We start from the raw sequence: 26,739 nt of genomic DNA, 5'->3' as shown, positions 1-26,739 counted from the left end.
TGTCTTTAGCAACAATAAGTTTAGTATTATGTTTTCAATTGCAAAATGTAATCTCAAGCGGGAAAACACATTATATATGTCTATTCCACAAGGGTTAAACAAGTGCAGTACACTCTGACACCACTATTGGGTATTGAATGTCACTAACAGTTTCATTTTATAATAAACATTGTCACTGATGGCACAGAACAAAGTATGGACGGAGTAAAAATATGTCAAATAATGATTAGGTTCTGTTTTGGTCAAAACAAACAAGCAGTCAAATTAAAATGATACACATTATGGAATGGAAATAAAACACAAGAACAAAAACATGATCTTGAGAAGCAACTTTTCCTCTGCTCTGCTCACTTTCACTGTCTGCTGCTCACACCCACAAACACATTATGCACTGACTTGTAGCATCACAGCCCGACACACAACTGGCTCTTTTTGTTTCTGACTGTCCAACATGATTCAGCCACAAAGTGCAGCTGCTGACTAGGCAGTTACAGTAATACATTTGTTTTATTTCCCTAAATTATCCTTGGAGTTTAGTTAGTTGGAATAACATTAGAGGCCCCCTAAAGTTGCTTGCTTGTTGTTTACTGCTTGTCTTTCTTTATATAATCTGTGGCTTTTTTGTGTATTTGCACTGAATAGAATATGGGATGCATGGTCCAGTGCATGCAGTCACACACAGACTATACGGCTAGTTCTGATTTAGTTCTACACTGTTAGCAACATGTGCTAAAGTTAGCACAATAATCTGACTGACTCTTAAAGTTAGCAGTCACACGGTTGCAAATGAAACAGAGGAGCTGGAAGAGCGACCTGCAACTATTAAATTAGTTGTGTAGGAATAAGTCAGGGTAGCTACAAAAACAACAGACAGTGTATGTGAGTGGAAACACGTGGATGCTGCTAATTTTGCTGCTTCATAAAGTGCAATACATACATACACGTTTGGGTGCTTTGAACGCTTGAGTTTCCTGCCTATTGTGACCTTTAAATGCTTGTTCACTGTTTGCACAGTGCAATAGCAATGTTTTTAGAATAACATTTATGTACTGAAGTTGGGCAAAATGCTACCTCAGTGTCCAGCAAAGGGAATTTTGTCTGTTTTTGACACCACTGTCTATTTAAAATATATGAAAAAAAAAAATAACATCCTAATGCAACTCCTAAATTGGGCTGTGAACTGTGTGTACTGTTAGAGCCCCAGTAATTCAAGTTTAATTCACTGGAATTATCCAAATTAGATGCTGCTTTAAAAAAGCAACTGAAAGTAGCCAGTAGTTATCTCCTATACCTGGTGTGTGGGCTGCATAATTCATAGATCTATGGACTAATGTGTGTAACATGACCATTTGAGATTCACATTCATTGTGTAATCATTCTCTAGAAGCTAAACTCTGACTAGTTAATGCAGATTAATTTCCTCTTCCTTCCGTTATGCTCATCGCAGATCATTTTGAAAGGGAAATTTGATGCATATTTCATATTCATTAAGTTAAATTAGGCTCGGCTTGTTCATCAGCATTCCCACATCAGTAAGTGCCTGCTGCCATTGCCGCTCTTTGCTGACTGACAGCCTGCCCGCCCTCCTTTTCTTAACCTGCTTCATTATCCCTGCCACTCCACTGTCTCCCATTCCGATTTAAGGGAGTTGAAAAATTACAAGCCATTTTACCTCAACCTGCTCTGTCTGTGCACTGAGTGGTTACATCTCACTACAATCACCACATTACTGCCTGTGGCTCTGCCATGCCAAGTAAAATCTCCTTGCTATCTGCTGGCCCAAGTGGATTAACAATTAGAAGAGCCTGAGGATGTCCTCGCCATAGCTCCTGGCATAGGCCTGCCTTATATCAGTAGTAAACGCAACCACAGATAAGGGCAGTCTAAACGGGAAGGCTTTGTCCTGACTCAGTAATAGACAGCAACATTGTGTATTGGATTAGTACGGCTAATCAGAGAAGGAGATCAGTGAAGAATTGGAATGTTATTGATTAGGACATGGTCCCTCAATGCCACCAGGAGCACCTGATAGCATCTCTTATTTACCAACCAGCCTGATGAATCACTAGGCACTGATAAAGCTGACAATGCCCTTGACTTCCCCAGCAGTAGAGGCTAACGGAGGACTGTGTATATCTGCACTGTGTGCTGTACAATGGCTGACAGGCAATCCTGCAAAGTGTGTGCATGGATATTGATTGCATTTTTTAAAATATATTATTCCAGTCCCATCTATAAAAAAACATTGTCAGCAGCTGTTTGCAGATACAAATTTAAGCAAGTTCATTTGAATGTCACTTAAATGTGATCAGAAATAAAAGGACATACAAATCTTATAAATTTTGCTTGTGATTGTAAACTTCAGGTTTTAAAGTGAATCTATATCTGTCTGCTATATTTCACCGTTTTGGACACTCAACAATCATACGGGGAGAAATCCATCACAGAGAAAAAGAGATACCTTTCCTTCCACCCACAGTAACCCCACTGGACCAGAATGCAATGCAGCTACAAGGCAATTGACATTTTGAGAAAGGGCCAGGTTGCAGACACACCCTGATGTTCACAGTGGTTGGGCCGTGGGCAGCAATATATTTATTTGCTCACAAATCCCTCTGAGATGAAAGGCAAGGATGACACCCCTTGTTGAAAGGCATTGCAGGAAATGTAGAAGAGGCAGTTTGAGGAGAGATGGGGGGATGCCAAAGATACTACCTCTGGAATTCACTTCACGGACGTATAAAAGGGTGCAGGAGAATGAATGTTTCCTTAAAGACAGGACTGATGTTCTTGTCAATCATTCAACACTCATTTCAACACTCGACTGGAGACTCCAGAGTTAGGTAAATCAAGGTTTAGTTTGCCTCTCCTTCTTTATGATAATGTTCTCATCAGGTCAGTTAGACATATTATAACAGCTTAACAATACAGAGAGATGATAGGATATGCCAGATAATTCCCTTTATTCTCAGACGCACAGCAATACTTAATGCAGCTCAATGCAATTATGCGAATATCCTGATGAAGTCTCTAGTAAATGCCTTCTTCTTATTAAAAAGGTTTCATCCACCTATTTTAATGCTAAGGCAATATTGAAATACAAAAGCTGTTTGGCAATGTAAAAATTAGATACAGTCTCCAGTTTTGGACTTTATGCAGGTTTTGCAAACTTAGGCAAATGTCAATATCTGTAAATTAGAAATAAATCATAAAACCTGCACTGTGTGGCAGTTTGAACATTCCTCTGAACATAAAATATTATTAAAATATGTCCACCACATTGTCACAGATGTCACATGTGGTGGATGAATGTCTGTCTGCATGCAACAGATATACAAATATTACCCAATATTACCATCGCTAGAGTCACATGTGGCTAAAGTCAAAGTCTTGTCATCACTCTTTGGTGAACAAATGTAATTAAGACACAACCTACCTCAGACATATATGCCCGGCATGTCTGTACTTTATGTTGGTTTTAATATAATACCTATGATAAGTTAAGCCCATATATTGAATATTTATTTAGGAACATTGTAAATAAAACATTCGTTCTTTTCTAGTTGTGTGGCCCTGTTCTAATGGAGTATACAAATCTATGATGGTGAGAAATAAAGTTATGTTTAAAAAAATAAAGGTTGTTTTTTTTGTAACCTCAATTTGCCAGATGGTTTGTTACACAGAACCATCTTTATATATAAATATATATATTTATTTTTGTTTTATTTAATATTGTATATTTGTAGTAAAGTGAATGATTTGTAATTGTTTTCCTGTAGCACCACAATCAGACTGTGATTTCTACGTTTTGCATATGAGCTTAATGTTGCTGTAGACTTTCATGGCCTTATGGAATGGTTCTTAGACTAGCACAGGTGGTTTAGACTCTCCTAAATTCTCTAAGTTGTAAACTGTGCACTGTGTACTTTTAACATACAGCAAGTAAATGTGCAACGTGAAACTATTTTTGTTTTTGTTGTTTCTTATCCTAAATTCTATTCTCACAGATTCCACTGATATTGTATTCATATTAATGTTGTCAGTTTCAGACCTACGATGCAACAAAGGACATCATTACTTAAAATGATAAAGTAACACTTCAGTCAGTCGATTCTCCTGAACCAAAACATTTAATAAAATGTAGTTTTAAAAGTCTGCTGCAGTGTTTTCACTATTGTCTCAATGATGGTAATGTTAATTGACGGAACAAAACAGCATTGGTTGTCTGAGAGTGGTGTGTTGTCATCAGTACCAAAGCCACTGTCTATGTCACCATTCATACTTGGGTTATGCACTCCTGCATTGTTGATTATGCCCCTTTTCCACAGCTGAAGAGGAGTTTGTCAAAATCCAATGCCCTGAACACCAGCTATGAATAGTGACAAAACACTAGAGGCTCTCTTGTTGTCCAGACAAGAAAGGTAGATGGTGGTTTTACTGAAACCATCAACACAGCCATGAAACACCTCCTCCACCTCACCAGTTTGTGGTTTCCATCTATGTAAATGAAAATGAAATGTAATAATAATAATAATAATAATAATAATAATAATAATAATACTGCTAGGATAAGCTGACCAAGTCTTGAATATGCATTTCCTGGTTGGGGACTGACTTCCTGTTTAAGGAGGAACTTCCTGTGTCAGTAAAATGTGCTTTTACATATTTGGAAGTGACAATATATGTATGTGAACACAGAATGTATATGTGTGTGAGGATAATATATGTGTGTGAGAGGGCCCTCATAATAACATCAATAACATTCTTAACATTAACTTCAGAAAACAGGAGAACATTTAGGCTACATAGTTGAAATCACAGTGCATTAAATCATCATACACTGACAAATAAATTCATGAGCATCATCAAACTACAATACAATTTCAAATGCACAATACGCCAAAAGTTACACAAAGCTCTCCATGCCCTGTGCCCGCTGGGAACCCCGACTTCGTGCACAGTGTCCTCATAGATGGAGTCAAGTTTGGCCTTTACTCTCTTTGTGGTGCTGCAAAAGTCATCAATGCTGGACAAACAGAACTGCATGTCGGAGTAGACGAACACTTGAATGTGGCGAGGAGAAAGCAGAACTCAAAGCCTGTCAGCAGTGCCATGTATCCATCAGTGCTGTGTACAGCATCATCATCAAAGCCATTGTGGTTGTCAACAATGAATTCAAAGAGCTACAAGAGTTCTTCTCTCCGCTTATACACAGTGCAAACCAAACGTGATGAAAAGTTCCACCGTGTTGGAGTCTGGGCAGTCTTTGCTTTTATCCAGGAGTTTCGTGCGTTTGACTGACTTTGTGAAAAAGGCTGCGAGGCCACTTAGATGGGAGAAAAAAATGTTGCACACTTTGATTTTAGCAGCACTTTGAGACATGATGAGGTTCAGAGAGTGTGCATAACAGTGAACAAAGTTTTCCTTTATTTTAGCTTGGACCCCATTCAGTCCAGAGGCCATGACTGCAGCTCCATCGTAACACTGGGCAATTACCTTATTGGTGCAGGCACAGTCCTTCAGAAACTCCAAACTTGACCAGCTATGGCTTCTGCGCGCTTATCACCACTGACATCACCAAACTGGGAAAAGCGCAGGACATATGACATCTGAGCGGTGTTACTTGCGTCAGTTATCTCGTCTACCATGACGGAGACAAAAGGCGTGTTCCTCACCTCCTACTTCATTGCTTCGGTCATTACTTCTGCCATTGAATCAGGTCATTCTGAATTTGCTGGAGGTGCCGATGAAAACAGTGGCTGAATCCAGATGACAGCGCAGAGGGCTGTCATACTCCAAAAAACTCCAGCAAGTGGTTCCCCTTGTTTTTGGAATCTTTGCTTTCATGTCCTCGAAATGCCAGCTCTTGCTTTCCAAGAAATGTGACAACATTGATGAGATGTTTCAGGATCTCTCTGTTCTGCCTGACCTTGTGGTTGTGGGCCGTAGTATGATTACGTCACTCTCATCTCCCGCCATCCCAACATGTTTTCAGGACAGTAACCCTTTCATTGCTGATGTAAACTTCACAGTAAACTTAACTTTAGAAAATAAATGAGAGAACATGTATTAAATGTATTGTATTAAATGAAATGAGATAGGCCTTCACTGAAGGTGTAGAAGGCCCTGAAGGTTCCCCTCTGGTCCTAGACATGTTTCTGCTGCTAAACTCTACTATACTCTACTCACTATATGTGTTCATATTTTAACTGGTGCAGAATTAAAATATTGAATTGAGTTTTAACAATTGGCTTCACAGTTAAATAAAAATAAAAGAACAGTGACGGGTGCTTTTATTAGATCATATTTAGAGTTCTTGTGATGATACCAGTCACTTCATCAGAGGACTTTTTGGACACATTGACATTAGTCAAGTAAATCTGTATATTGTGAGTGAGCTTGGAAAAGTCGGTACAGCTGTGGAATTTTTACAGCCATCTTTAATGCCTTCTGCTTTTCTAGTAATTCTGCTGATACATATCTGAGACATGAGAGTGAGAGAAATATGAGGGGAGTTATATGAGAAGAATATTACCAAGGCTGAGACCAATATGGGATTAGGATTTGACTCAACAGTGTTTGGGGTGTCAGTCAGAAAAGCCTGTAATAGAATCTGCCTCACCCTGCCATAAGGAGCTGCAGCCAAAGAATTTCATTAGTCTGTCAAACAGTGGGGAGTTCAAGTGTGATGATCACCGGAATAAAAATGTGCAGGACAATATACAGAATATTGGCAGAAGCAATCTTAAAGTTACTGGTTTCTGCTGGTCACATGTAGTAAACATGAACAATGGAGCATTTAAATTAAACATGAAGCAAATTTTGGGTTTACATGGCAGACACAAGGAGAACTGTACGCCCATTTAACTTCTCAAGGAATTCTGATATATCAGGCAGCACAGGGAAAACAAACTACTTTATAAAAAAGGAGATGTAAAAGGTTGAATCATTTTCACCATCAAAATTAGAATCAAATAAAATGAATCCTTAAAACATACAATCATTACAAACTTCACTTTGACTGATATTTTCTATATTCCTATTGTAAAGAAACCTTCAGCACTTCCTTACACGGTTGCCATGAAAACCTTCCCGTCTCACCAAATCTTGTAGACACTCAGTGGGGTGCCCGCTAAGAGAGCTGATTGGTCCCCTGGGTGCTAGGTGTAAACCGGTCCCCTCCCATCCATATGTCCGGGACAGCAGGGGGAGCCGTCACTCAGCTGCACCGCCTCTCTTGGCGCTTCCCTAATCATGATTACTGCCTCCAACCTGGGAGAGGGAGAGAAAATCAGCATCCACCTGACTCTATCAGGGGAAACTCTTTATCCTTGTTTGTTCTCAAAGAGGAGACATGCTTATGCTGCTTGGAATCGCACATTCTCCTTTATGTGATTTTAATTGAGGCAGTTAAGCCTCCCTTGGAGGAATCTGGCTATTAAGCACTTGGAGTTGCACACAAACATGTTTCCATATAGAATCCCAGTGTTCAATAGTTACCCATGGGGCCAAAGGAAAGAGGGGGGGGGGGGTCATTGACCTTTTCTTTCAGCATCTGTGGAGTGTGAATGTTATCATCGGTAAGCAGCGAGCAGACAAAGCTCCCGCCTTCATACACCACAAAATCTGAATCATGTGTATGTGTGAGTGGGTGGTGTGTGTGTGAGTGGGTGGGTGGGGGGATCACTATCAGTTTGTACATAATGTGTTTGTTTCAGAGTTAATGTGCGTTACATGTGCAGCGTGGTCACCTGGGTCTGTATGTAACTTGCATTGGTATTGTATGTACTCGTAAGTGCATAATGACACAGTGTGTAAGGGTATGTATAGTGTGTATAGTGCTTAGGTGTGTGTTTGTATGTATTAATGCATGTGAGTTGGTGCACACATGAATGTTTATATTGTGCGTGTGTATCCCTGCATAGTTTAGAGTGTATATGCGTTGTTGTTGGTGTGTGTGTGTGGAGTGTGAAGGCCTGACTAAGGCAGATAAACCGCGTCGGTCCTAACCTGCCAAGCAGCCTGGAGTGAGGGGATGGTGGGGGCTTGCTTATTGTAGATTTGCTGGTGTGTGTGTGTATGTGTGTGTGTGTGTGTGTGTGTGTGTGCTTGTGGTCAGGATGGGGTTACACAGTGAAGGAGGGCTGAGCTTGGCAAACAGGTGATGACACCTTACCGCCCTTCTAGCTACTCAGCTGCCGCAGCCTGACCTCCCCTCTCCAGCACGGCGTGTATCTCAGGCTGAAACATAATGGCCTCTAAAGCTGGGATTGATGTTATCGTTGCCACAGGGTTGCTTTGTGAGCCAGTTAATGGGGTTGTTAACCGAATGTGGCCCAGACACTACAACTCACACACACACACACACACACACACACACACACCTTCTTACCACCACTATATACTCTTGGAGGGAAAGCAGGGTGGGTTACAATTTCTCTTTTTCCCAGAGATGATTTTATTTAGCCTTAGCACGTTTGCTACCAGAGCTGAGGACTGGGCTGTAAAGGTTAGATTTTTCTTTTCTTTTTTTTACGAGAGAGGAAGGAGTTGCTGCTGATGAGTCAGCAAGTTCAGCTTTAATACCTGAGCCGTCACAGGAGTATCGATGCATGCACTAGTGTTTTTATATCCAATTCTGACCCTTGGGAAGGTGCTCGGCGACACTTACCCGAGAAAGTGAAGATGCAGAATGCCTCCAGGAGCCACTCAGTGTTGCATGATGTCAGCAGGACGAAATTCAGGAGAGGAAGGTTCACTTTTATTTTCATATTTGATAGTTAATATGGGGAGAAAGAGGGAGGGGCCGAACTGTAGAGGGGGCATATACGACAAAGGTTTCTGGATGGAATCAAACTGTAAGCTTACTGTTTACTGCTCATTTGGCTGGACTGCACCACGGCAGAGCGATCAAAATGTCTTGCACTTGCAGGGAAAATTAGGATAATCCAGGTATAATTTAGATAAATTTAGCTCTAAAACACAAAGGGATGTTAGTCCCAATGATTAGAATTAATGCGCTCAATATGGTGTAGTTTGAAACACGTCCTGGAGATGCTACCTGAAGCAGAAAGAGAAAAGGAGAAGGATAAATGTGGAAACACAAAACACTGAAAACATCACTGCTAAATGCAGTTACAGAGAAAATACTGAAGTTAGTGATGACTTTTCACTTGAGTGGGCTACTTGACATATCAATCTGCATTTAGCTCCTCACTTAGACACAGCTAGAGAACACCAAACTACTTTTCCTTGTTGTTGTTTTTTATGTGTTATAATTACCTCTGTTTCCCACCATCACTGCAAAGTGTCACTTCTCTTCTCACTGTCTCATAACATTGCAAAATGTGTCAGCTGGTAGTGGTATGTTTTGAGTTTGTCAGGCTAGATTTCATGTTTTTGCAGGCTTGAAAATGGGTATCATTTCAAGGAGACACGGTTGTGGGTTGAGACTGTCTCTGGTTACACAGCTAAGAAGTGGGCACGGGGCCTAATGGAGTCAGGAGATTAAAGGTTCTCTTTTTCTGTGAGGGGAATAAAAAAATTATGAAAAAAATTAAAAACTATCAAATACCTTTCCCCAAAAATATAAGTAAAACAGATTCTAATTGCTCCATGTACATGGATGCGTACAGTACAGTGTGTCTGAGTGCCCGGGCTCTCTGTGCGAGACAGTTTTGCTGTATGCATTATGAATGTGGGCAGAGGGAAATGGCGGCTCATTTGGGGAACAAAGCCTCAGAACTTGAACAGAAGAACAGAAGTGCTCCGGTTACTGAACAGCAGGGAGAGTTTTCGCAACTCTACCTGCAAGACTCAGCAGTAAGTCCTGGTCTGGAATTGAGCCATACTCATTTTAAACACGCCATTTTAAAAAATAACTGTCCTGTTGGTTTTTAGCATGTTCGGAATGTGACCATTATATTGAGTCTACTGATTTAGATTTTGATGCTGAAATTAAATATTTCCTTCTCTGCATGCATGGAGCCATCACCTCCATTATTGATAGAATTCACATAATAAACATTGTTATATCCCAGCAAAAACTTACCTTGTGGTTTATTATGCATGTAATGAAATAATGAACTGATAATTCATACATTTTTAGGCCACTTTTGATAAAAACTAATTTATGGAGGAACTGTGGCCAAAATGTCTGGCACCAAAGCTAAAACTATTCTACAGTCTATAAAAATAATTATAAACTTAAATAATTATGAATTCATGAGGAAGAAAACTGGCCCGCCATCAATTATATCTGGCCTGCTAGATGACGTTGATTTATTTTTAAATATATATATTTTTTTTAAATATATCTTTTAGACCTCATGTTTCCTGTCAAAAATACAACAATTCCACAGATTTCACAACATTTATTGAAAAGCAGCTGATAAGTAACATGACAGCAGCCAGAACATCCTCGCAGCCTCTTTACTTGACGCACAGGTTGAAGAGCTAATTGGCACGTGCGTGCGTGCGCTGTAACCTGTGGAAAATAAAAGTGTCCCTCTTGCAACGCACAACGTGAACAAATATGTTTTATTAAATGACAAAAACAAAACCAAACAAGGTCGGCTCAAATATCAAATAGCCTAAAAAATGTGAATGCACTTCAGCGGCAGATCTGCGCTGCTGTATACATTAGTTACAGCAGGTTGCTAGGGCAGGTTGTCCGTTTCATGACAGACGCCAGGAGAATGGACGCATGGAAGCAAATGAATTAAATTAAATGCATTTTTAAAGTTAAATAACGTTTTTTTTAATATAATAGAAAAATCTTTTTTGTTGCAGCCCTGCTGGTCATCAGAGAGAATGCAGGTTTCACACATTTGCACGTTGGCGTCATGAACTGAGGAAGTGTCTGTAAAATATAATCTTCTTGTTTAATGAACTGCAGGATCATCTTAAGTTTAGATTAAAAAATAGACATTTTGACAGTGATTCACTCTCCTTTGTTAATGTTAAGCTTGAGCTTTCGACAGAGCACTGAACCCACGATGCAGGCCACAATCAAGGTTCAGTGGTTCACAATTGAGGTAAAACCCAGTGGAAAAATCGCAGTGTTGTGATTAGCCATGCTCTGCGAGCACTTGACACTACAGCACAAATATTACAATGAGCTATGACTGCTGACCATCTCTTTCCAAAAGAAAGCATAGAAACCATTTTGACACAAAGGCATTGAAATTCAATGAATTTATAATTAATAAATGCTTGGATTGGACTGGAATTTGACCTCAGTATGTGGAACTGTGTAGATGTACTAGTGAGTTAAGACAATAGCTGTGGATAAGGAGTGCACGTGTTCAGGTTATTCACAATGAATGATCTCAAACATTTCAAGAAACAGCCTGTGACAGCATGTTAAGCTTGGTTTGATTAGCTTCATTAGCATGTTAGCACACAGTGCAGCAGACCATTACAGCCATCTCCATTGCTGGAGATACAAACACGTGTTTGCATCAGTAATGGGATCTGCACGGCCCCTGAAAAGGAGTTGACACAGAAAAAAACATGCTGATAAGAATGCCTTAACATACACGCACACAATGTGATTTGCTCTGTGTGTGTGTGTGTGTGTGTGGCAGTGTGAGAGGTTTACTGAGTGGAAAAGAGGCTCTGATAGATGGGTCACACCTGTCAAATGCACTAGCTCAACAGTCACTGTCGTAATTTACTTTTAGCGTAATTTAATTTTACACCTGGCTTCTAAGACATAGGAGCTAACAGCTGAAGGTGGCATCGAACATCTAAACCAACTGTGTTACGTCATCTGTGTGTGCTGATGAAGGATCTTACACATACCTCTGCTGAAGCCAGTGAACAGTGGTAACATTTGAATTATAATAATATAACAGTGCAAACCAGTGACATTATCTCCTCTCTGTGTTTTAGATGTATTACATACAAGGGTGTAGTTTCCACCAGGGATGGAGGGGACAGTTTTATTCATACATTTTTGTTTTCTTACTGTTTGATTGATCATCAGTCAAACATAATGGGGTAAAAGACAGTGCCCTTTGTGCTAAAGACACACGCTGTGTCCCAATTCAGGGGCTGCCTCCTTCAAAGAACACATTCGAAGGCCGATTACGTCACAACGCTGTGCAAAACCTGTCCCAATTCGCAGGCTCCTTCAAATGCAGCCTTCTTTCCGCTCTTTTTAGAGGATGCACCGCAACTATCCTTCGCGGCCTCCCATATCCCAAGATCCTTTGCGCACCACTGTTCAGTGCCGGGAAAAATACAATGGCGACACCAGTCGGCGATGAATTTACATTTATTAAGTATTGGGTTTTTATATTTAATTACTTTTACTTATTACTACTTATACTTTTAATAATTACTTATATTTTATTACATTTTTTCAACTGACGACTAACTGACAGGCAGCGGCTACGTTACAAAGTACCAACTGACGGCAGGTCACACAGCTGGTGACGCAACCAGGAAATGCTTCGAGGCTAGACCGTCTCATTTAACAATGGTTGATGCGTCCTTCGAAGCATGCAGCCCCTGAATGCTACAGAGAAGACATTAGGTTTAGAACTAACTTGAATTCTATACTGTGAACTCATTTTTTCAAATCACAACTTTGTTTTTGTTTTTGTCATATACAGATATATGGTAATGGTTTCTGGGTAGTTTACAGGTTGTATTTGTCCAATGTTGAATCTCTATTTGATCATGTGACAACATAATACGGTAGTCATGTGGCCACAGGGCCCATTATAATAGTTTGCACTGAAAATGTAAAAATGTAGAAAAGAAAAAGAAAATGTATTAATTAATTAAAATAACAATAATAATAATAATCATAAGAATAATATAATAATAACCATCCACAAGAAGTCAATTTAACATTAACAGCAGTCAGTAGTCAACAAGAAGCCATTTAGTTTTCACTTGTGTGAATGACTTGTGAAGATACCTTAACTGTAACTGTTACTAGTATATAACAAATCATGTAATTAGTCATTTTTATGTTACAATACTATTTCAAATATCTGAAATCTGATCTGATTCTAAATACCTGAAAATATTTTTTGATTTGTCAATAAAAAGAATGTCAGGACTGAATCTAGAATTGTGAAAACTGTTAGTACACATCTGAAATGAACATTGTTACCAGTAAGAAATGAATGGACGGCTGTCGAGCAAGTGCAATTATATTAGCATCGTTTTAGCAGGTGCAGGTTAAAAATGATAAAAGGATTTGCCTTATATCACCTAAACAATTAGGGCATGACATTTCTAATGAGAGTCACAGATCTAATTATTTCAGCTTCAGAGCCAGTGGACCAGTATTTTGGATTTGCCATTACCTTTCGGTAGATATTGCCATTTTCTAGAAAGTCTAATATTGATCTATTGTATAGCACCCCTTTCCCATCTTTCCTTTATTGGATGGTTTACAGGATATGTGGATATATGTGGGTGTAATCGGTGGAGAGAAAGAAAGAGTGGTCAAAGATAGGACAAAGGTTTTCTGTTACGTTAAAAGCTTTTAAACAGAACTGAACCAAAGTCAATATTTTAATTCTTGTCATCCACATCCAAAGTTAATAAGACAGACTATGGCGACGCTTACAGCAGCAGCAGCACTCTCTTCTCTGGATCTCAGAGCAACCAAACCTCAGTTCTTATTTCAGTCATCTTGCCAGTCTTTCCGTGAGTGATTCAGCCCTTTGGATGGATTTATCAAGTGACAGTAAACTGTGAGCAGTGAGGAGAGGATCAGGGAGGAGAACAGATCAAGTGGTTTACTCTAATGAGCCCTGTCAACAGTGTTCTGCCTATAAACAAATAGGGTTGACAGATGACACAGTGGTAGCACTCGTCTCCATCTCTCCGGCAAACCACCTGTCGATGCTGGTTTGGACTGCAGGAAATGTGTCTCTCTGTCGAGGAAGCTTACCGCCACCCTCTCTCTCTCTCTCTCTCTCTCTCTCTCTCTCTCTCTCTCTCTCTCTCTCTCTCTCCATCAGTCTGTCATCCCCTTCCTCTTCGTCTTCTCTAAAACACAGACTCACACTTTTTAGGGCATCGTGGAAAGTCATTAGTCATTATTTTCTCCGCTCTCTTTCTCTCTCTTCCCACTCATACACTGTCATTTGCCAGCTCTCTGCCGCTGCTCGAGAAATTATGAATTATGCTTGTGTCTCACTCTCTGCAGGGGCTGCGACTAGGATGCATCAGCCATAGAGCTGCTGCTTTGTTTATTCCTTTTCTTAAACATGGATTTTTTTTCTCTGGGCCTGTCCATCACAATTTAAACTGCCACGGTCACCAAATACACTGCAGTGCACTACAATGTGACAAAGCACCTAATTTGTACCAGCATTTCACAACTTGTCAAGTGTATTTGGTGTGACAAAATGTAAGACGCCAACTTTTCTGTTGTTGTCATTTATACCGGCACAGTAGAGACCGCCTGCCACTAAATGTTCTCCATTTATTCATTTTACCGCGAACACCAGCATGGATCCATCGGCGTAGCCGCGCTGCCATTCACTCAGGTTTAATTGGTATTCACTCAGAAGCCTGCTCAGCACTTCACAAGCTGTGCAGGCGCAGTATGAGACTGTATGACTTTAGTAAAAGCATCTCAGATTAAAGTGTTATTTCTAAGAGAGTCAGAAGAGTCATGGGTGGAGGGGTTTGGGTATTGGTCCTTTCCAGTCCCCAGCACATTGCACATCTCTTGCCTTTAATCCAGCAGTGGGTATGAGGCCTGCGGGCTGCAAAAAGAGAAAACACATGTGACAGGCCCTAAGCCGATGACTCTGATTAAAAATGGAAGCTCTATAGCCATCTGAAGCTGTATGACAGGGTGACTAACATTTCCAACTCGAGGCTTGCAGCGTGTTGCCTAAGAGGGTTTTCAAATAGACGGTGTCTTTTTCTTCTTCTTCTTTAATGCATTCAATAGAATGAGTGCATTGTGCAGCGTGCTGTGTTCACATGCCTTTTGTGTTACATAATATGGTATATTGTCCTTGTGTCGCTTGCAACAGCGAGCCTACATATGCTCTTTGAAGTGGTTAAGTGTACTCCAAATTATTAATGCTAATTCTCCTACAGCTGATTTAGCTTTCCTCTTGTTAGCAGCATTGAGCACTCAAAACATACAGTAGAGGCCCGAGGGGACTGTGTTTCTGCCAATTTTCTTAGCAGTGCTCTCAGAGCTCAGCAGAGAGGGGGAGAATGCACTGATTTAGGAAGTGTGTCAGCCTTACTTATGCATAACTAATCCTGTAAAACCCATTGATCACTGGTGCAAGCCTGCAGACGTATCGAAGAATTGATCAAAGATTCCATAAGGACCCTTATTTAGAATGCGTGGCTGTAAATAACTGTACTGCACATGCCTAAAAACAAAGGCCTGAACCCAGTCTGTAAACACCCCTTCATGACCTCACCTTCAGCTACTACTATGTACCGTACTACTGTCTGCTATACAGTATACAACCAAGTCAGGGGTAATGTCGGTGGTAGTTCCTTTTCCACTGAAACTCCATGAAACTCACTCACTGTAGATGTTTTTGCAGATTTGATTCCAGAACTAGGCATCAGGAGTGATGGACAGGTCCTGTTCCTATTTTATTGCTGGTATGGCTACTGCTTTCTGAGACTGTGATATTATTAGATACATTTTTCTCTCTTGGGAAAAGAGATTAAGTGAGGAGGATCTAGATTGGTGGGCATAATGTTAATTTAGATTAGAACAATTTAAAGATATGCAGATATTCCAAATGTTGCTCCTGATCTGATGCTTTGGGGCCAAGTAAGATGTAACTTGGGTCTTATGTGAATGATCTGTTTAAGATGCCTTTTTTTTAGATTTGTTTGGAATTATACCTTCATTCTGGGCTGTTGGAATATTTGCATAGATATTTTTGAGTTATTTGTTTTTTGCTCCATTTCAGCTTTTTGTTGCTGTTTTTCTTTTTTTATAAACAGAGAATTAAATTATTTTACAGCATAGTTCTTGTTTCACATCGAAGTTTGTGTGAAGAGAGTAATTTATTTATAGGAAGGACGCCCATGCTTTTTTAATCTATCTGTCAAGCTTGTTGTCACAGCAGTGTGTTAAAGCGCCATATGGTGATGGGTTTTGCAGGTTGTTTTCATTCCTTGTAAATGTTACAGGGTGCATAGTTGCTAATGTTGATGAGATCGTATTTTGAGTCTGAAATATTAGATATAACTCAATTGCTGGTGAGGAAGAAGTCAGTACGTGAATAAAAGTACATAAGTGGTGAACTAGTGAGAAAAATCACTTGCTGCAGTCGCTAACTATCCAAATGACTCATGAAGTGTTTTATTGTTTCTGTGAAGATATGGTTTTATACAAAGTGTTTGTTCTGTTTACTGATGCATCAATCACTGTGGTAAAGTCTTATCCTTTTATGAGTGGGCAGTTAAAGATGTTTGAAATTAAATAAAAATGTATATATTGTTACTGAGCTGTTGTTAATGAATATGTTTATGATCATAGAACATTCTTCTGGGTCTGTGACGGTGATGTTATGGATCATTAAACTACATACACCACTGTTTCATGTTGTAATGAGCCAAAAAATGTGTCAAACTCAAACTTTATCCAAAGCTTTAAATAACAATATGGCTCAAACCTGACACACAACCTGATACTTGTGAATCTGACTTTGTTTACAGGCCATCCAACATACTTTTTTTGCACATTGTTTCTAATGATTTTATCTTCTCTGTCGTCCCAGGGTTGAAGGTGCGTGAAGTGATGATCAACGTGTCCCGTCAGCAGGTTGAGGATTTCCATGGCCCAGAGGACTACTGGTGCCTCTGTGTAGCCTGGAGCCACCTGGGCACGTCCAAGAGTCGCAAAGCTACTGTCCGCATTGCCTGTGAGTATGGAAACATATCAGCATCAAATGCTAACGATAACAAAGACTAACAACCAGACAGCAGCCGTAAACACACAACAGCTAACATGTTGAAGCAATAATCCACATTAGCTTTCTAGCTGATGTCTTTTTTTTCTTTTCTTTGTCTTGTCCAGCACCTTAGCTTACAATTCAAGTTACCTGCCAGACCTGGACCCCAGCATGCAAACCAGTTAGGGGTGAAAAAAGTTAGAAAAAGACAGACCTTGTTCAGGATTATTCTCCCCTGGAGCTAGTCCACTATTTCTGAGGATTTATATGATTACACTTGGTCACAAATTATAAGAATTATGAGATTGTACAAATTTAAAGTACAAAGTAATAATCATTAGATCAAATTTGTGTTTGTGTAATGTAAATATAAAAAGTGTTCATCCTACCCTGATCTCCCCCTGCAGTGTGATAAGATCGGGATCATTGTGTAATATTGACAAAGGAGAACACTTAAATAATTATTCAAAACAACAAACAAGTTTGTAATTGCAAACTATCAAAAGTAGTGAACTGCTTTGTTAATCATCTGGTCTATTGTTTACTATTGTATCCATCATACTGTCTTTATGAAAGTCACTTGCCTGTGCACGGCACTTTAGTGTTGCTGAGAATGTTAGCACTTGAGTGATTGTAATTTCAGATGGACATTGGGTGATTTCTGGTGTGTTCTTTCAACTCTTTGCTGGCAGAACTGAACCGAGATCTTGACCTACTTCCAATCAAACCTACACGCTTTTCATATATGGTGCAAACACCAGATGGTCCAGGACGTGACGTATGACTGTTGTTTGTATCCAGTTGTTTTGTTGGCACCAGATCAGAAAATAAATGGAAGAATAAATGAAAGATAAAAGCAGATAAGTGCAGTACACTTAAGTGTGCCTAGCTGTCAGTCACTGGGAAAAAGCTTCTGCTGAAGTATTATGATCAAAACTGATTCATAATGTGCATGTGGTTTAAACCCAGAAAAAAAGGCTAAAAGGCATTTTTTCATTTTTCTCTTTGGTTTGGGGTGAACTCTGTGAACACAGCATCTTAACAGAAAATGAATCGGATTTATCAGTGGTGAAATAATCTATTCCCAGAAACAAATGCTGTCTGATCAAGTTTAGGCACAATCAGCTATTCACAGCTGGTGTTGTCCAAATCCAATACTGCTGCCAGAGGGTGTTATAGGTTATCTAAGAACCCTCGTCTGTGTGGAATTTAGTGTTTCAACTGGATTTTATATGGCCCTGAAGAGAGAGCCGAGATAAAGCCAAAGCAAAGAAGTCTTTTCTTTGACTTGAAATTTGACTTATGATGTCATAGTCTTCATCACTGAATATCATTGTGTTTGCACTTACTTAGCACATAGCACCTGCCAGCTGACATGAGATTCTGAGGCACTGTTATGGCATGCCCCCCCTTGTATTTAGTCCTTCTGTATGCAGATGATCTCACATGATCACAGCGTACATGGAACCGTATACTTTGAAATTTCAAAGGCACACTGGGCTTTCCAAATAGGCTGACATTTTAAAGGTTTTCAGTGGAAAGAAGCAGCGCAATGCAATAACCTGCCAAAGGCAGTTTTGAAAATGGCTATAATGGGCTCTGTCACTATTGTATGCACATGAATGCCCAAGATGTTCAGAGCAATCTCATGCACTTCCTCTATCCGGTGCATCCTCCAAACCACCTTGTCAACAGATTACCTAGCACAGGGCCATGGGATCCTCTCTATCCTATAGTGGCTGTAGTGGGTTTTGAAGGTCGTGGCATGCAGAGCCGGAAGCAGGCCGGCGTGTTAACTGCTGAAGAGGATTGAGGCCGGGCTGACCGTAACACTTGACACCTGACAGCTGTCTCTTATCTCCCCACACAGACCTGAGGAAAAACTTTGAGCAGGACCCCCAGGGGAAGGAGGTGCCAATCAACGGGATGATCGTTCTGCACTGTCGCCCCCCAGAGGGAGTGCCTGTGGCAGAGGTAAGGCCATTGTTCCTTGTTCCTCCTCTCCTGAAAGAGGAGAAGCTTATACCCCCACTGAGCGGAGGAGATCACATCAGAGCGGTCTTCCTCATTCTGCGAGAGAAAATTTCTGCTCAAACTCTCCCTTCAGCTCTGCTTTCTCTGACCTTTAACAGTCTGATACAGTTGGATAGCAGCGATAAGTGCACATGAACATTTAGAAATTAAGGTGTTGCTATAAAGTGAAACTGAGATGAAGAGTGTTTGCTGCATACATTTGAATCAAATCTTCACCAAACAAATGTATAATGTATCAGCAAAATATATACACACCATTAGCCTCGCAGGTTCACACTGTGAGAAGCATCTGGCTTCAAGCGGGTCGGGCCACAAGTAAACGGTCCAATTACAATTTTGGAGGATGATTTAAGGGGTGGGTATAGGGGGTTGTTGCTCTTCTGCAGGTTTGATCCATCATCAGCTGCTACTGTGTGTTGGTTAAGAGATAAAAGTCATGAAGGGGAATCTCCTTTGAGGGTGCTTTGCATCACTGCATCTAAGACATCATCCATGAAAGATATTGAGTTGTTGGTTGCTTATTTAGTTTATTTACTTACGCACTAGAGTCACATTTTATCCCCCCTAATTTTTTCCTCTTGTGGATTTATGGAATGAGACACTGGATGAACCACGTCTCAGAATGCATGATTCTGTGATTTGCGTCAGTGCAGGTATGTCTTTGACATCATGCCTCAAATGTGTCACTTTGGGTTACAGTACCTCAGCAGCCACAAATGAACAGTTTGGATTGTGGCTGCCAGTTGTGATTGTTATTCATTTACTTTTCTGCTGGATCAAAATTATGCATCTAATCATTTGTAATAGGAGATAATATTATTATATTACTCACTTAGTATGTGTGTAAAATGATATGATATACTGTGAGGGAATCTTTATCCGTATTGCCAACTCCTAATCTTGTGCATTGCCATTCATTTCAGATTGTGGCTTAGCATTACATTTTAATCATCATGTTTTGTTTTGTAACTCAGATATAGATGCTACTCTAATAATGCTAATATGCTGCAGACAGAGCTGAGAGGATTAAGTTAACATCGCTGCTTCGACATGTCAGAGGTGTGCTAGCCTGCAGCCTTGAAGAATAGCGCCACTAACAAAGCTCTACTAACTTCTTCACAATAAAACAACTACGCACTTTGCATGCTGGAACTAAACTCTAAAGCACAGACATTATAGTAAAACCTTAAAGTAAAGAGCTGAGCTGTGCAGACAGAGAGGAGATGGTCATGTTGCTGCCTAGCAAGACCACAGCAGTCAACTCTCCAGGATTTAACATTCAACCTGCTGAAGTGCCGTGGATTGTGAATTTTTGTTCTGATTGCATTCCACATTTAAATGATACCTGGTGGTAACTGAAACTGTGCTTCCAGTGAGACGAAGAACAGATGTTTCTCAGTGTGATCAACCTGCGAGGCTGAATTGTGGGTCAAACATAGCTTTTTAATTCCTCTGTGAAAAGATGTCACAAAAATGCACATTCCTCTCCAAATGTGGACTGTGTCCTGTCATACAGTATGAGGTCCTGTGGTAATCAGCATGGATGTGTAATTGACATGTGCAGGGAACAGATTTAAGTGGAGGTCAACCTCCAACCCTGCGCTGTATAAATGATTCAGCATGGAAATGGAGGAGTAATGTCATTCCAGCGCCGCAGAGTCCACATTGGGGATAAAAATAGTATCTGAGAATCTGAGCAGTACAGACTGAATCACATCCTCCCATCTAGTCCTTTGTCAACACAAATGAGCCCGGCCACAAGAGGTTTGAGTGAATAATGTAGAGAGCACATGGCAGATACCCTCAGCCCAGTCGATATCAGCGCACCTCGTCCATGAAATATTGAGATGGCATCCATGACTGTGGTAGTGTGAGGTTTCAGAGTGCAGCTGCAGGACGGATGCTACTTTAGCAACAAAACGGAGCCTGCGGTTGGGAATGCAGCGTAAACACTGTGCTTCTGAAGGGTGTGTTTGGAAATCACCCTCGTCAGCAAGCATGTCAGAGTGAGCTAATGAGTCTCCAGTCACTCACAGTGGAATTTTTCTGGAGCGTGTGGTTCCAACAGTTTATTTAAGCAAGAGTCTAACACTTAGCAGGAATGTCTCTGTGACTCTGGAGGTCTTCATTTACATGAGAGAAGAGCCCCAGTACCTATTTCTGACAATACTGTAATTCACCACCCTTCTATCCATCAAACTTGTCCCATTAGACTGTAATGTTTCACTAGTACTTAATTCACTTTCAGTTTAGTTTTGTTGGAGTCAGTAATGGCATAAAAACTGGATATCAGCGAGACTATAAAGTGCTGATAATCTTGCTGATATCCAGTTTTTGCACTTGTTTAGAACTTGTTTTTCTACAGTGGGCGAATAACAATGACAGTAGAAAGAATGGACAGAGCATGATTTCCGAAGTCGCCATCTTGGTTGTACTGCTTCTTCCGCCTCCCAGTTAACCTAAAAATCAGCAAAGATGTGGATCATCAGCAGACCTGAGGCGATCAAATGATGCCTGGGTGTTCTAATAAGCCATCTTTAATAGCACCCACCTGTCAGTCAAAGCGGCCACCCTCAAAGTTGTTATGAGCGGGAAATTAGCTACAAAGAACAGTAAACATGTTTATTTCTGCTGTGAAGTTGAGCATTTGAATAGATGCACTTATTGAGACTGACTCACTTCTGCAACCAGCCTCAAGTGGCCGCTTGAGGAATTACAGTTTTTAGCACTGGATTCATTTCCCAGCCACAGAGGTTGCTGCTTGGCAAAGACTGGGAAGACATTTCTGTAATTCCTTAAATATCATTATGAAATTCTAATTTTTAGGCCTGCAGCTAAAGATCGTCTCATTTCTCTCAAAATATCAGAAAACAGTCTAAATTTCCCTTTGCTTATGGATATGCCTGTTGTATTGACAATTGTTTTTTGATGTCACAAACAGAGATTTAAATTGATTTTGTTTGTCACACGTTGTGCTTTAACATCATTATTGGCACGACAGTGATGCAGTCTCTTTAGCGTCAATGAAGTGCCAATAATAAGTTAAACGAGGTGCACACCTGTATTAACGAGGTGCACACCTGTATTAACGAGGTGGCCTAACAGCTCTGTAACACACAGAATATCCATTAAAGAAAGCTGAAATTGTAAATTCAGATGTATGACTTTATTAAAGTTGAATTCCAGTTGACTATTTGTTTACATGTTCTATATTTTCAGGATGTGACAATGTGGAGATGGTGCAGTATATTTTTAGTGATGAGTCAGGTCTACTGTCATGCTGATTTAAGCACATTCTAAATGTCTAGTTGACCAATCAGATCGATCGACCTACTTGTTTTATAATTCTCCATTATCTCAGTCTCAGTTTTCCATCAGTTATATAGATGGCATGATATGTTATTATAATATGTTTTTTTCCAAAACTCCTTTTTCATCTGGTTGAAACGTCATTACATGCTGACACCAAACTACACGCTTGCTGTGGGACTTGACAGTTCAGTCTAACACTGTTCATTCAAATGTAACATCAGCACCTTGCAAAGCTGTCAGCAGATTTAAGCCTCTGCAATTAGGGCTGCAACGCTAATTGTAGAGCAGTTGATTATTAAATATTTTAGACAGTGTTATCTCATGAAAAATGTTGCACTGAAAAGCAAAATGTGTATTGCATTTCTGCAATAAAAGATATTCCTTTGGTAGAGTTACATGTGAATACCACAGACCTCCAGAACTAACCCATCACACTCTATTTGTGAGAACTTTTTGCTGACTCTTGTCAAAGGTCTTGTATTTAAATTTTGCAACACTCATTGACAAATATAGATGTACATACTCGTAGCACAGAAAACCAAACCTTTCCATGACAGTAGAGGTCACTGTTAGAACCCACTCTATATCCAATACAATCCAATGCAAATGATAAAAATATAGCTAATAACTGGAGGACATCTCAGCCTGTCTTACAGGTTTGTATGTTATTTTATGTTACGAAGAAAAAGACAGGAAAAGCTTAATTTTCCTACTCTTCTGGAGTTTTATCCCCACAGTTGTCTCTGTAGTATCTTCCAGCAGGTCCCCAAATCATTTCTGCACAACACATGCCACAACAATGGGAGTAAAAGTGAGAGCATGTAGAATGGGTCTGTTGGGAAGCACAAGGGGACATCTTCACAGGCTGAATTTATAATAACCAAGTGCACTCAAAAACACATTCAAGAAAAAAAATAGATTAAAAATGGAAACATGTTTCAAGCTTTGCTGAGGTTATAAAAATGCATGGGGACTGAACTGATGTCAACATAGTGAGCAGCTCAGTATAGACATCATCATGCTATCCAATATCTTTTCAGCTAAGAATAAATCACTTTTAGCCCATGCTGTGAAGTCAAGTTTTTCATATTTAAAAACCACTAAAACATTATAAGCTGCACTAAATATTTCTCTTCTACCTCATTGTTCTTGTTTTCAAGCCAGCAAACTCCACTGTCATCACATTTTGAGCCTAATGCTCTGCTAAGCCCAATGTACACTCGCATCCCAGCACCAAAGATGCAAAGTTAGCAACTAGCTGGAGAAGAAAGTGAAAAGTGTACTAAATTTCCAAACAGGCAACTGATAATTGACTCAGTGGCCACTTTGGGTACACCTGTACAATGTGATGCAGTCTAATTCAAAAGTGCTGTCATAAATTCTTGAATTTCATTGTCTGTCATTCTAATTAAAATGATTATAAATCAATAGTTATTGTCTTCCTGCATTTTCAAAATGCCCATACATGCATTCAACAGTTAATTGACAGAGAAATACTTAGGTGTTGTTAATTCAAATTTAGGACACAGATGAGGTGTGTGTGAATATGCAAATTCTCGAGTGTTTTGCTACAAAAATTCCTTCATAAATAATATTAAATAAATAATGGTTAATAGAATGTTGGAGCAGTTTATTTGTGATTTCGTTGCTGTGCTCCTGATCAAAAACCAGTTCCCCCCTTTTACTTCACAGATATCGGGGGGTGAATGCAGAGCAGATCTTTTTACTCAGGGAGAAAGGAGTCCATGAGAACCCTGTATAATGAGCTTCTTTTGAGAGGTTACTCTGAGAGAAAGTGTGAAATGAACAGCCAAACTGGAAGCCAATTTCAACTTCCCTGAATGAAAGCCTTTAATCCAAGATGAATCCCCTTGATCTACAGTAGCTCAGGTAGACAGCCCGGGCTACGCCACAAAGGGGAATCAACTAAGTGCTTCTGCACTGCGATACAAGCTGTTCTCTGTTGAGCTTCACAAAGACATTTGCGATGCTATTCCAAAACAAGTTAGCATTTAACTCAGTCCCACCTCCTGCCTCCCCTGCACTTGTTTCTACTTTCTGATCCCGCTGCCGAGTGCCTCTGTTATTTTCACATAGGTCAGAGAAAGCCTCCTGAGTGTAGATGATGAGCTTCGTTATTAAACTAAGCAATTACACCCCCACCCCCAGCCAAGACAGGAGCTCCCTCTATTTATTTCGTTAAGATAAGACAGATTGGGGTGGAATAGTAACGCTGTGCCACATAGCTCAGAGGGGAGGCGCGCTGGCATTTGGGAAGCAGCAGGGGAGGTGGCTGGGCGACACAGGCCCACTTTGTGCTCTCTCAAAGTGTCTGCAGGTATCTTGGGTGAGGCATGAGCATGTAATTCTTTACATGTACTACTGAATGGTTGCAGGTGGGGGTATCTTTGGGTGGATTATCTCCATTCTCAGAAATACAATTTCTGATGCTGCTCACAAGGTCGCACTGGGGACCAGGAGACGTTTATATCATGTAATTGCATTGATTGTGATACCCAGTAATTAAAATCTTCTGCTCCTTACTCCATCTTCACTACAGTAGCCAGAAGGGGATGAGATCATGCTAAATTGTGACACCTAAGCATGACTCAGCAGGCGGATTTCACTCCTGCACTGAAGCGCAACGTTTGTACTGCGTCACCTTGACACCAAATGACCATTAGACCCAAGAGTGAGGCGATGAGGCACATGGAAAAGCATCAGCTGGCAAGGTCTTGATCAGCGCGCTCCTCATAAGTCTTGATGATGGCTGCAGTGTCACCCGTTACATTGGTCTTCTGTCCTCTAATTGCCCCTCAGCCGCCACATTTCTCAGCATCTAATCATCAGCAAATGTCATCTGAATGAGTGTGTGTGTGTGTGTACTTAAGTAGATGAGAGGACCTGGCTGCTGTGCAGGGCTGGATGAGGTGACCTTCAGGGGTGGTCCGTGTATTGAAATCACAGGGAGGAAGCCCTGATGTGGGGCCCCGCCTGGAAACCCCTCCGTCAAGCTGACACTGATGACCGCATCCTAATTGAAACAAATGTGCCAATTAGGCCATTCATTTCTCACATCCTCTGCTACACACTTGCCAGGCTAATTTGTATTTGTCCCTTCATCCCCCCCCCCCCCCCCCTCCACCTCCCCCTCGTTCTCTGCCTCTCTCTTTCTCTCTCTCTCTCTTCCCTTCTGCCCGCTGAATCTTTTCATTATTACCCAAGGGCTGTTAGCAGCAGACAGACAACTAATGTGCGGTGTGGCCCCAAACACTGTGAGGACCGGCTTGTGCCACACGTTAATTGCCTCCTTTAAGTCACAAATTTCCCAGGATAAAATTGGAATAAATACATAAAGAGTCAGAGGATGGGGGTGCCACTACTTGTGTCACCCATTCAATGACAGACTACTTTAATCATGAGAAATTAAACTCTGTCCCCCAGTCTTCTGTCTCTCTATTTTCTTATCTATCAACGATGCCAAGCGCTTTACCTCTGATGAAACCCGCACTGAAGGCTATCTTTTAATTGTAGAGAAGAATCTAGAAACCTTTGAAGATCATCTTCAAGTTTTCTTCAAGGCAGACAAGGAAAAGAGGCTCCAGCCACTGTGATTTTACTGTATTCCTCTCCTCTGTAACAGAAAAATTCCCACTTCTGCTAACAGCGGTACAATTGAACTCAAACAGGTGTGAAATATACCGAATGTGAGAAATGATTACTGTGTTATGATGTTCATTATCATTTTTATTTGTGTCAATATATACCTGCAATCCATCATCCCCGGGTTCTGTGTGTCATTTCTATTTACCCAGTGTGTGCATGCCCACAGGCACTTCCTATTTGCATCCTGCCTGAGTGTTGTTTATTATAAAGGGTGCCTGTGTGCTCCTATAAATCCATCAGCCCAGCCCATTCTGCCACACTATGAATATAATTTGCAAATGCTGTGAAGCAGCTCCTTTACCAGGGTAGAAGCACTAAAGCGTCACTAAGTTCGTAATTCATAATTAGTTTTCCTCTCTCTTGCTGGTAATTGGTTATAGTACTTCTCTTGACTGCCTAATGGCTTTAGTCATGGTGGTTGTGCTGAATAGCTGTGATTATATATAGGGGAGTAAATCCAAATATGAGATCTGCATTTTCTCAGAAGGGCAGACCTGAAGGTTGAGTATGCTTGTAATAAACTGGCTGGTATGACGTGTTGTCAGACCATGTCTAAAGGAAAATGTGTTCCCAATGGAAAGGCTCAGAGGTGGGGGAAAGGGCCTGCTATCACTCTTGACTGCATCTCCCTGATCGCTCTCTCTCTCTCAAGAACACCCAGAACACCCATCTACTCGATGCAAACTGGGATAACACGGATAACACTTTCAAACATTCTACCACTGAAGGTATTCATGGGGTTGATGTCGATGTAACACACGAAAATTGACAGAATCAGTTGTGTCAGGACTGAAAATTGAGCTTGATTGGT

The 26,739-nt window shown here is 40.5% G+C and overlaps 1 protein-coding gene across 3 annotated transcripts in view; it reads left to right on the top strand.

Annotated features, from left to right (window-relative positions):
* Positions 1 to 26,739, top strand: part of unc5db (unc-5 netrin receptor Db) — a 163,205-nt gene that overhangs the window by 83,816 nt on the left and 52,650 nt on the right. For all 3 annotated transcript variants that reach the window (XM_019262987.2, XM_019262983.2, XM_019262980.2), the window contains 2 exons: positions 16,743 to 16,886; positions 18,787 to 18,890. In XM_019262987.2, coding sequence (XP_019118532.1) covers positions 16,743 to 16,886; positions 18,787 to 18,890 — 248 coding nt within the window. The remainder of the gene's footprint in view (positions 1 to 16,742; positions 16,887 to 18,786; positions 18,891 to 26,739) is intronic.

The sequence above is a fragment of the Larimichthys crocea genome, chromosome III (genome assembly GCF_000972845.2).
Source record: "Larimichthys crocea isolate SSNF chromosome III, L_crocea_2.0, whole genome shotgun sequence".
NCBI classification, from domain to species: domain Eukaryota; kingdom Metazoa; phylum Chordata; class Actinopteri; family Sciaenidae; genus Larimichthys; species Larimichthys crocea.
This window is presented reverse-complemented; position numbering and strand designations above follow the sequence as displayed.